Source organism: Podarcis tiliguerta (genome assembly GCF_965153285.1).
Source record: "Podarcis tiliguerta genome assembly, chromosome: 14".
In the NCBI taxonomy this organism is placed as follows: domain Eukaryota; kingdom Metazoa; phylum Chordata; class Lepidosauria; order Squamata; family Lacertidae; genus Podarcis; species Podarcis tiliguerta.
In genome coordinates this window covers 52803399-52814863 of record NC_139547.1, presented here as the reverse complement: position 1 = coordinate 52814863, position 11465 = coordinate 52803399, and the positions used below count along the sequence as shown (strand labels likewise).

The 11465-nt window shown below is 50.3% G+C and overlaps 2 protein-coding genes across 2 annotated transcripts in view; both read right to left on the bottom strand.

Moving 5' to 3' along the window:
* Positions 1-11465, bottom strand: part of FSCN1 (fascin actin-bundling protein 1) — a 333406-nt gene that overhangs the window by 92682 nt on the left and 229259 nt on the right. The gene's annotated exons all lie outside the window — the stretch shown is intronic.
* Positions 2818-10615, bottom strand: INTS15 (integrator complex subunit 15). Its single transcript, XM_083413607.1, has 7 exons — positions 10450-10615; positions 9153-9351; positions 8130-8351; positions 7223-7388; positions 5835-6359; positions 4442-4481; positions 2818-3541 (listed from the first exon to the last, which is right to left on the bottom strand). Exons 1-7 carry the CDS (start codon positions 10599-10601, stop codon positions 3334-3336), a joined length of 1512 nt encoding a protein of 503 aa, XP_083269733.1. The 5' UTR covers positions 10602-10615; the 3' UTR covers positions 2818-3333.

Genomic DNA, 11465 nt, shown 5'->3' with positions numbered 1-11465 from the left:
AAATGGAGGCAGATAAACACGTGCCCCCCCCCCCGGGGAATAATTAAAAATACAATTAAAGAACACTGATTGAATTCAGACTATATATACAAACCTATCAAATCTATTTAAGACCATACAAATAATTGCCCCCCAAATCTAGCATGGCACCAGCCCTTTCAGTAAAAGCAGTCCATGACCAAGAACCTGTTGCAACCGCAACTGGCGGAAGGGCAGCAAGGAGAGAGCCAGTCTAACTTCCATAGGGAGGGAGTTTCTGACTTGTCTGGGAGCAGCCACCACCAAGGTGGCCCTCTCTCACACCCACAACAAGTGTGCCCCTGAAAGCCAGTTGCAGCAAAGGGCAACTGCCCTGCCTTGTTTTCCAGGCAGGGGAGGGTGGCAGAAGCAGAATTCTGGGCTGAAAGGGGCCTCAAGGCAGATCCAGCAAAGCTCTCCTTACAGTGAACCTGCAAAAACTTGTCCTGGCAGATTCTTAAAGAGCTTCTTTAGATTATAAGAGAATGTTAAGAAAAGCCATAAAGGTAAAGGTACGCCTGACCATTAGGTCCAGTCGCGGATGACTCTGGGGTTGCAGCGCTCATCTCGCTTTATTGGCTGATGGAGCCGGCATACAGCTTCCGGGTCATGTGGCCAGCATGACTAAGCCGCTTTTGGCAAACCAGAGCAGCGCACAAAAACGCCGTTTACCTTCCCGCCGGAGCGGTACCTATTTATCTACTTGCAGTTTTTTTGGTGTGCTTTCAAACTGCTAGGTTGGCAGGAGCAGGGACCGAGCAACAGAAGCTCACCCCATCACTGGGATTCAAACCGCCGACCTTCTGATCAGCAAGCCCTAGGCTCTGTGGTTTAACCTATACTAGGGGAATAAATGGACCCCTCTAAATGTTAACTGAACGTCAAGTAAAGCTGCGAGACTAATTTGAGGTTTTGGAAAAGTCAGCCTTTGCCTGTTTCTCTAGAGCTATGCAAGTCAATAGAGTCGCCTAGCATGGGAGGCACATTTGGGTCTGGGCGGGTGTTTGGTTTGCTTGTGAGTAGACACGCACATGCCCCCACCTATATTTGTAATTCTTACAACCCCTTCCCATGCAGAATTAAGCATGGCTAAGTCTAATGAAATTCCCTACTTCTGCACAGGATTAGGCTGCTTATCTACACAAAAAGATGGCAGGATTCAGGGCAGCCACCAATCTAGTTGTTCAGTTTAGAAGTCCACACCCCTTGATGCATATTCAGCAGCCCTGTATCACTGCTGTCCACAAAAATGAAGAGATGATTGTCAATAGTACAGCTGCGCTTCAGCTCAGGGGAACTTTCAGCTTTCTAGAGCCAGTTTGGCATTTGTAGCCAGAGGTGGGTCTCAGCTGCAGAAATCAAGGCAGATCTGCCTGACTGAGGCTCAAGAGGTCCAACTTGTTCCAACAGAATAAAATGCCAAATAAATAGCACCCAAATTCAAATAAGAAAATAGTGGCAAGATGACCTTGAGCTGAAATCGGGGAAATCAGAAGTAACATGGCCCAAGGGACAAATACTGGGAAATATCTGTAACTAGAGAAGACATTTTGCATTTCAGAGTAATCAGTTCCTTCCTTTTCAAAATACAAGGAAGACATACCAAGGCCAGTCTGAATCATTCATGTGTCTTGAAATTAAGACAGAGATTATTTCTCATTAGAGAGCTTGACAAGAGACTTTCTGCCCTCTGTCGCAGGCAGTATGGAGGCAGACACAAACACCAGGATCCTTCATTGTTAATTTAAGAGAGTTACAAGCCACATTACAAGCCTTTTGGCTTGAAGTCTGTGGACAAGGCACTGTGGAACATGGGGCATTATAGCTCTCCATTACCAAACAAGCCAATGGCAACATTTTGAAGATTGTCAAAGCACCAGGCCTCTCTACATCATCCTCTGAAAGTCAGAAGGGCTTGAAAGAGAAAGAAATAGACCTTGTTTGAGTCAAGACCATTCAGCGCCTGAAATACATCCTCATTAACATATTGGCACTTGTGTGTAGTTCCTAGGGTCCAAAGCAGGTCTGTGTATGCCCCAGGAATGTCTTCTGTAAACCCAAGGAGACAATTTCCATCCCCACCCCCATTTCATAGTGGACTAGACCAAGACCCCCCCCCATCAGCAGCTATCAGAGAGGGAGGGAAACAGGGCTGCCGAGCCTCTTCATCAGCTCTGCTGAAAGACCAGCAACTTCAAGCTCCTCTCTTTGATGTATTTCTATTCCAGCTTGTCATTACAAGAAATCTATAACGAAGAATTAGCGCCTGAGTTTTCTTTTTTTCCTCCACCCAACCAATACCTTTTCCTTTTGTGCCATGTGTTTTAGACTGCAACCAATACCTTCTCCTTTTGTGCCATGTGTTTTAGATTGCAAGCCTGAGGCCAGGGACTATCTTATCACTGACATTTGTAAGTTGCTCTGTGAGTCTTTTTCTGCTGAAGAGCAGGATAAAAATGCTTTAAATAAAAATGCATTCCTACCTGCCTTGATTTGAACATCCCCTTAACAGCAACATCTGAAGTTAATTTAAGATTAAATATCACACAGTTTTAAGATGTGTGATTTAGTTTCTGCTTTAAAACATGTGAAATTTGTTAGATGGACATATTTCTTAAAAAAATATTTCACCCAAATTCACCCTGTGAAAGATACCAACCAGAGCAACAGAGCAATGAGGGTTCAAGTTTCACCTAACCAGCTGCAGACATGTTGAATAATGTAAGAGAAAGAAATTGAAGGCCAGTTATCATTGCTTTTTTGTTGTTGCTTTTACAGAAAATGCCACAGACTGCTAACTTTGAAGCAAAAAAATCTGCAATTCTTTTTTTATAAAAAAAATGTACTTGCACTGAAATCATACATATTCACATAAAAAGGACCCCAAGAAAACAGCTTACAAAACACAGTGGGGCTGTTCTCTCCAGGCTCTCTTGCATAAGAACCAGTCAAACTTCGTCACTTGAGGGGGGTGGAGGGGAGGAAGGAGTTACAAACAGATGTTCTGAGTGGAATACCAGATCATGACATTTACCCTCCTGCGTAAAACCGTCATACTGGGTTGACAGTAAAAAAGAAAGATCCCATTTGTTCCAGTCAGATTGGCGTCTCCTCCTCATTCATACAAGATTATTTCTTAAAAAAAAACAACCACCAGCCCCCTGTGCATCTCAACGCCCAGGGCCTTCAAGGTCTCTCCTGGAGGAGGAATTGCACAGCCCTACCCTGCCCACCCCCAGCAAAAAGTAACGGTTGGTTCTCTCTGTAATGGGTGGATAACACTCTTTCCCTGAAGAGAGGAGAAGTCCAGTTTCTTTAGCGGATCGGCCGATAAGGAAACGCCATGCCTGGAATGAATGTCTGTACGGGGTGAGCTGGGAGAGCGGGGTGAGCTGGCATTGCTGGGTGGGCTGCATGGGTGGGATACCCCAGAGGGGGGGTGTGGATGGGGGGGTAAAACCCAGGGGGCAAAGCAGCGTGGGTGGGCTGCTGGACTGGACCCGAGATCACCAGCTGGAGCAGGCTGCAGGAAGAAGAAGCAGAGAGACAATTGTGGGTGAGGGCAGCTGGCCTGCTGAGGAACAGGATTCTACAGCGACATGAAGCAGTGCCTACCGGATCAGGCCCATGGCCCCTGTAGCACAGCATCCTGATCTCACTGTGGCCAACCAGATGGGAAACCCGGTAAGCAGGATTTGTGCGCAAGAACCCTCTCCATTCCTGGGGTTTCCAACAACTGGTATTCAGAAGCCCTGCTGTCTCCGACTGCGGAGGAAGAGCCAAGCTATTGTGACTAGTAGTCAATAAGAGCTCTGTTCTCTAGGAATTTGCCTAATCTGCTTTTAAAGCCAGCAAGGTTGGCGGCCATCACTGCCTCCTGTTGGAGGGAGTTCCGCAGTTTAAATCTGTGCTGCGTGAAGGAGGACTCTTCTTTGATCTGCCCTGAAGATTCCAACATTCCGCTTCACTGGATGCCCGAGTTCCAGTGTTAATTTAGGAGAGAGGGAGAAAAACCTTTGACTCTCCTGGCAAATGTAACACTGGGCACAACGGAAGGACTTCCACCCAGTCCATGGCTATGTAAGCAGCTGAAAATGGCCCAGTTTTCATGTACAGAGATAAGACTCAAGCACCCACAGCGGTGTCCTTGAACCATTAGAACGAAGCAAGCCATTTGCAAAGCAGGGGTTGATATGGACTGCCAGCAGGGTGGCACGGAGTCCTGGCTGTCCTTGTCACAGACAGACAGTAAGGTGGGGGGGAGAAAGAGTTGGCTGCACCACACTTTTGTCATTTTCACTTTCCTGTGGAAGCACAGCTTGCCAATCTACACCTTTCTGCTTTTGTGGGTATCTCTTGGACAATACTTCTAGGATGGGCACAGCGGTTTCAGTTCCATTGTAAACACAGAGCACTGACTTACTTGTTGTGTGGCAGTCTGGCGCACACCGTCCGCAGATCCTCTGGAAGGAGAGAACAGAAAAAAAAAATGGAGGTGGAAGCAGCAAGACAAAGGGGAAAGCTCTCTCCTGGGGGGGGTGGCGGCCCTGAACTCTCACTCAGCTTCTCCACCCCAGACCCATGTGGAGAGCTGCTCTCCAGTAACACGGCAATCCTGGAGAAGTGATTTGTGGAACTGTTGTGGCAGAATCACAGGGTTGAGAGGGACCCAAAAGATCACCTCTTCCAACCCTATGCAAAGCAGAATCACAACTAAAGAATCCCTGATAGGTTCGACCTCTGTTTAAAGACCTCCAAGAAAGAAGTCCTTCCATGGAAGTCTGATTCCACCTTCAGGAGAGGCATGTCTGGAAATTCACATTCCTGTCCTGAAGGTGGAGAGATTAGGAGAATTGGGGAGCAAGAGCACTAGGGAGAGCCACAAAGGCCAGTCAGCTGTCAAACAGCGAGTGGGACCCCCTGATGTTTGGGTCCCAATCCTGATAAATCAGCAGAAGAGGAAGCAGGTGTGTTGCTGGCTGGGATCCCCTTTTACAGTACAGTGGACTCTCGGATTATGTTACCTTCGGGTAACGTAACTTATGGGTTGCAAATGCGGCAAACCTGAAGTGTATACTTCCGGGCTGAGTCCCGCGTGTGCACACAGAAGCAGTGCCTCTAGATGTGGACATTTCGGGGTACGTACAGACCCCCGGAGTGAATTAAGTTCATATCCATCCAGGGGGTCCACTGTATTTCTTTACTATCAAAATGTGTAGCCTGCCCTTCCTCCCCAAATGGAGTCCAGGGCAGCTAACAACATAAAGCCCAACAAAACCACACACAGGATGCAATTGTTAAAATGACAGCTGTAAAAATGATGGTGCCTGCAAATTCCTACCCACTTCCGAGCACCAAGGCAATTAAAAACCTCTTCAAAGGGTGAGGTGAGGGGATGATTCTTCCTTTCCTCCAGCAGGAGTGAGTCCCAGCCAGATGGCATTCTGCTCCCTGGGCACTTGGGAGGGATTGGGGCAGAGAGCTGAGAGATGGTCAAGTGTGCCCCAAATGTTACCCACCATCACACACATATGGATATTTAGATTCCCAGCCACCTTGGGATGGTGGCAGAGGAAGAAGTTGGAGCCCAGCAATATCTGGAAGGAACCACGCTGGGAAAGTCTGTAGTAGGCAATTCTGGCCCACATGGACAAACACTCTGACCCAGCCTAGGCAGCTTTTATTATCTCTCTGCTCAGCTCCTCTCATGCCCAAAGTCTCTTCCCCATCTCCCTGCTACGTCCCCGCACCCCCCGCCTTGCCTCGGTCTTCTGCTGGCTTGCGTGGGCTCACTGGTGGTTGCCCCCAGCGCCTACCTCTCGTGCACAGCAGCGCTCCAGACGCCATGGCCACTTGCAAGGCCTGGGCCAGCCGGTCGAGAGCCAGCTCGGTCTCCTGGGTGGCGTTGAGGGGGTTGAGTTCATCGGAGAGCCTGCTCATCTCCTCCACGAGAGCCACCACGTGGTCGAAGGGCACCAGCCCCAGGCGCCCGTACAGGTTCTTCTCCGTCAGGTGCCCCTGAAGCATTATCAGGACCTGGAGGACGCTGAGATGCAGCTTGGAGTACAAGGGCTGGCAGCCCTTGTCCAAGATGGCAGCCGGGTCCTTGGCAAGCTTTCCCCCCGGGTGGCCATTGGAGACGGGGGGCTTCCTCCGTTTGTAAGCCAGCGGAGCTTTCACACACCAGTGGATCAGGCCACTGAGCGGCGTGAGCTCCAAGAACCCAATGGGCAGGCTGGCCGCGATTGGCGTGTTTAGGAAGGTGATGAGGATCAAGCGGGGGTCCTCGAAGATCCAAGACACGACCATTTCCAGCAGGTCCGGAGGCGGGATGAGATCATCTGGAAAAGAAGGGGAAGCCAGCTTTGGAGACCATAGAAATTGAGGAGGAATTGCACCTGGGGCTTGCCAATGCTTGGCCCTGGAACCAGAGCCTTCCACACCCAAATGTGGGCTGCAGGGTGCTAAGAAAGGGAGGTGCTGCAGATCAAGGGCAGGGGGGCCAGGCAGCCTGGAGTTCCTGTCTCTGTCTCTTCCCAACATTGTGGCTCAAGTGTTTTCATGTTTATTTTAGAACCAGCAGCCTCCCAGCTGGGAATCCGAAGGAACCCAAAAGATCAGTGCAGCTTTCAAAGGTTCAGTCTGCCACCTGCATTCAAAATGATGTCTCATTGTATCCAAACAAACACAAAAACCTGCCCCTTGGTCTCATGTAAAATTTGGTTCCGATATCTAAAGAAACATCTGAATGCACTGCGAACAAACAGCAGCTTTCCAAAATAGATAGTAGATTATTTAAAACAACTGTATCCCACCTTTCGACAAAAGGGCCAAGGCAGCTCACAACATTTAGAACCCATAAGCACAGCAACTGCACTATCAAGAACAAAACTCAAGGAGATAAAATCTAAATGGCAGAGAGCTTAAAAATGAGAGAGCTATAACAAGAATCCATCAAACATACCAAGCCAAGGGGAAGAGGAAGCCGACTACAAAGAAGCACTGAAAATACCCGGAGAGTCAATCATACGCATCGTAGTCTCCGACTCTGGCCCTGCCCTGGAGTAAAGTTGCACACACCCCGATTCAGGCCACCACACTCTGTTGCAACCTTAACATCAGGATGTGTGGAACATGACGCATCTTCGTGTCTTGTGCCTTCCCAAATGGCACTGGGCAGCTTCAGGAACTTGGAGGAACTTACCTGACGACATGTCGTACAGCATGGTGACCGATGTGATGAACTGGCAGCAGAAGCGAGGGCTGGCACTGAAAATCTGCTTCAGGGTCTGGACGGAGCCTGGCACTAGACTGCAGTAGTCATCAACCAGGGCTTGGGCCAGCCGCACGCAGTAGATTGCTGGCGTCCGCTGCAAAGGAGACGCATGATTAGCTACCATGAGAAACTGGGGGGGAGCAGCGCCGACGAAGCCACACACAGCCTGGCTCCAGCAAAACGTAGGATGCTGCATGAAGGCGCCAGTGGGAGTGATGCAGGCTGTGACCTGAGCTTGTTGATAGCCTTGAAGATGAAGAGCTAAAGGATCTGCAGCCCCCAGAGGCTCCTGAATGAGCCTACTTATCACGGAATAAGAGCACTGGTCCTTCAAAGAGGATTTGCAGCTTTACAAGAGCAATTCAGTGGTACCTCGGGTTGCATACGCTTCAGGTTACATACGCTTCAGGTTACAGACTCCGCTAACCCAGAAATAGTACCTCGGCTTAAGAACTTTGCTTCAGGATGAGAACAGAAATCGTGCTCCGGTGATGCGGTGGCAGCGGGAGGCCCCATTAGCTAAAGTGGTGCTTCAGGTTAAGAACAGTTTCAGGTTAAGAACGGACCTCCGGAACGAATTAAGTACTTAACCCGAGGTACCACTGTATGAGGAATGCTGAGCAAGATGTGACCTGGACAAATAGGCCATTCTATCTCCTGTTTCTGCATATACACCAGCAGGGTAGGGTACAATTCAGCCCTGCCCAATCTGATGCCGCCACCCCCCCAAGAGGCACAGCAGCCCCCCTTGCTGAAGTGAAGCAGGTCTAGGTCTGGTCACTGCCTGGATGGGAGGCTGCCTGGAAGCTCCTCTGCACCTGGGGTAAACTCTCACCTGCAGCCATGAAGCTGCGCATTCCAGGACAGGCACTCTGCACACAGCTACTGCCATCGAGACGAGTTTCCCCAGCAAGGCCATTCTGCTGTCATCTGTCTTATTCCCTTGCGGGCTGAAAAGGGAGGAGAAAAGGATCTGCCGGACAGAGTCCTTGCTTTGCTCCTGGAAATAATTGCACATGATCTCCAGTAACTGAAGCTCCTGCAGTGAGTTCAGCCTCTGAAAGAAAGAGAAAGAAAAGAGGGGCCATCTATGAGCCAAGGCCAAAGCACACCCCCCCCCCCGGAGGAGGGTCCTTTCCAACCACATCCCCATCATCACCCAGGCTGGCATTATTATAGCATCAAAGAAAACAAGAAGACTGCTTTCATATGTGTATGTTGACCAAAGTTTGGCTATTTCATGTTTTAAAAATACTACCCACCAGATAGCTAGCCAGTAATTCCAGGATATCTCTGGATGGCCAGGGATTATGGGAGATGTCATCCAAAATACCTGGAGGGCCACAGCATGAAATCTTCCCTATCCGATTTTCACAGAATAACCTTGGAGCTACTCAGTCAGCTCAATGACCTAGCTAGTCTGACTGACAAACAAGAAACCTTGAAGAGTAACAAATTGTGCCCTCTCCATTTCATTGAGGCCCCCTTCAGCAATGGCACTGGCTATCATTTTATGATATAGCACTATACAATTAGTTTTTAAAATAATTTTTTTAAAAAAACAGAATCCAGCCAGCAGGACAGATGTTGAGCTCCCTCATCCCCATCCCCTGCAAGGTACTTTGACAGATGAGCAGGTTGCACACCTGTCAATCACCTGATTTCACCTTTGTGACCTTGCTTGACCTCAAGCAGAGTTTGCAGGCCTAGATGTTCCCCACCACTTTTCTAATCAGACTCCAGCCCCACATGGGAAGGCAGAGAGATTTCCTCAAGGGTGGCTCCCAAAGACAAATATGAGGCCCCAGATGGAGAGGAGCAATGTTGGCTACGTGGCCCTTGATGTCCAACGACCTACTTTAGGCGAGGAGTTGCGCTCCTTGGGAACCTGGAAGATGAACTCCTCCAGAAGCTCGATGGGGCCTTTGTCCACAATGGGGAGCGGCACGTTCTGCAGCTGGCTGCTGAAGTAGATGTCCAAGTGGTAGAGCACTTCCTTGGCGGCGCTCAGGGCATCCCGGCGGAGCAGCGAGTGGCGGATGTCACTCATGGTTTTCCTGCAACAGGAGGTCCACACGTTATGCTTCACAACTTTGTTTCTAGAGCTAGAGACTTCCTTTTTTGAAATGAAAGCTCAGAGTCTGGGGCCTTTCATTTGTGCAATTGCTCCAACTACTCCTTTATAAATATGGCCCTGTTGGAATCCCAGCAATTCCCATTATGTAGTGTCCAAACAACTCACTTATCAATCACAGCTCAGATTTCACGCATTGGCTAAAATCACTGACAGGAACAGCCAGGCTAGTCATTTAACACAACCTGCTTTAAAAAGTTCACATTATGCTTCATAACTTTCTTTCTAGAAGGGCTAGAGACTTGTTTTATATTTTTAATGAAGGCTCAGAGTCTGCTACTGCTTGTTGAGGGTGCCAATTAAGGTCTTCAGAGGTTGATGGCCCACTCCCCAATGGGCCAGGCCTCCACTGACTTTAACTGGGGAGCAGGAGAAAGGAAGAAACAGCACAGACCTATACGGGAATTCAACAACACCAATTCATTGTTTGTAATCATGTTCAAAAGTACCCTTCTCAGTTAACAATGCAGGGGAACCCTATAAATCCACAGCGCAGAGGACTACAGGAAGGGGCCTTATTTATTATCATTATATTTATTTATGCATTTTCCCCTGACAGGGATTCAAGGCAGCTTGCAGCTAAAATAGTAACATCTAAAACACAGAGGTTGGGGAATAAAATAATAATAATTAAGCATTAATAAAATTAAAGCCATATACATAGAATGAAAGATCTATGAAGCACATCCAGAAAAGTGCAATAAATGCAGCTCAGTCGGCGCCCTTATTAACCCCTCACTGCCCCCTTCGATCTTCTCCAACCGGGCGCCCGCCAGACGTTGCTGGACCACAAGCGCCACCAGCAGGGCGCTAAGCTGGGGAGTCTGGCCTGCACGGCCCGACTGGTTTCCCTCCTGACCAGAGATGCTCGGGAACCGGAACGCGGGACTTTCTGCTCTGACTCGACCCCGCCCAACACGGGTGTTCTGTTCACACGTGCACAGGGCCCGCCCTGACACGCCACCCCCAGCGGCTCGGGCGGCGGGAAGGGTCGCGCCGTCCCGGGCGGCAGCGGCCTCACCTCTTCGCCCGCCTCCCGCCCCAGGAGCAGCTCCTCCACAGGCGCCTCAGGCCGCCATGTCCGGGCCGCTGCTGCCGCCGAGGCAGGACAGGGACGGCGGCCGGGGAGGGCCAAGAAGGACGGCCTAACGCGGCGGCGGCTGCAGCGGCCATTGGCAGGCTCGGCTCAGAAACTGACCAATCCGAGCGCAGCGCTGCCTACTGGCTGCCCGGGGCGGTGCAGGAGGGGGCGTGGCAGGTCAGGCGGCTCGGGGCGGGGCGGCTCAGAAGCTGCCCAATCCGAGCGCCGCGCCGCCTTCCGGTGTCGGAGCCACGCCCCCTCAGGAGCAGCTGCTGCTGCAGGCACGTTTCCGAGCCCGCGTCTCCCGTCCCCGTCTCGTCGGAATGCCTTAAGATGCGTGAAGCTGAATGGTCGCGCATCTAGGAAGGGCAGGGGACTAATTCCTGCAGCAGCACATCGTGAAGCGGTGGGATTCGCTGCCGGAAGACGTGGCGATGGCGGGCACCGACGTCGATGGCTTTAAAAGGGGCTCCCGAGTTGCTGTTTCCCTGCTCGCGAAACTGTCCACGTTGCCACTCGTACATTCTTCCTCCAGGAGAAGGGGCAATATATGCCCGGGTCCCATTTGTGGGGAGTGGGGGCAGTTGCTTCCCTTTGGCACTGCGAGGAATGGGATGCTGGGCTCATCCAGCAACGTCATCCAGGCTGTTCCGGGGTTCTTTGGCGCAGCCCCCAATAGCTACCGATGCACAGCTTTTGAAATTACAGTTTTTTCCTACAGTTAAACTGTGGAACTCCCTCCCACAAGAGGCAGAGATGGCCACTAACTTGGAAGGCTTTAAAAGAGGATTGGGCAAATTCATGCCAGATGCCTTTGCTCTGCCTCCGTGGTCAGCCAGAGGAATGTTTCTCAATACCAGTTGCTGGAAACCACAGGAGGGAAGAGTTGTTCTTCTGCTCAGATTCTGCTTGTGGGCGTCCCATTGTGGCTTCTGGCTGGCCACCAGAGCCGTAGC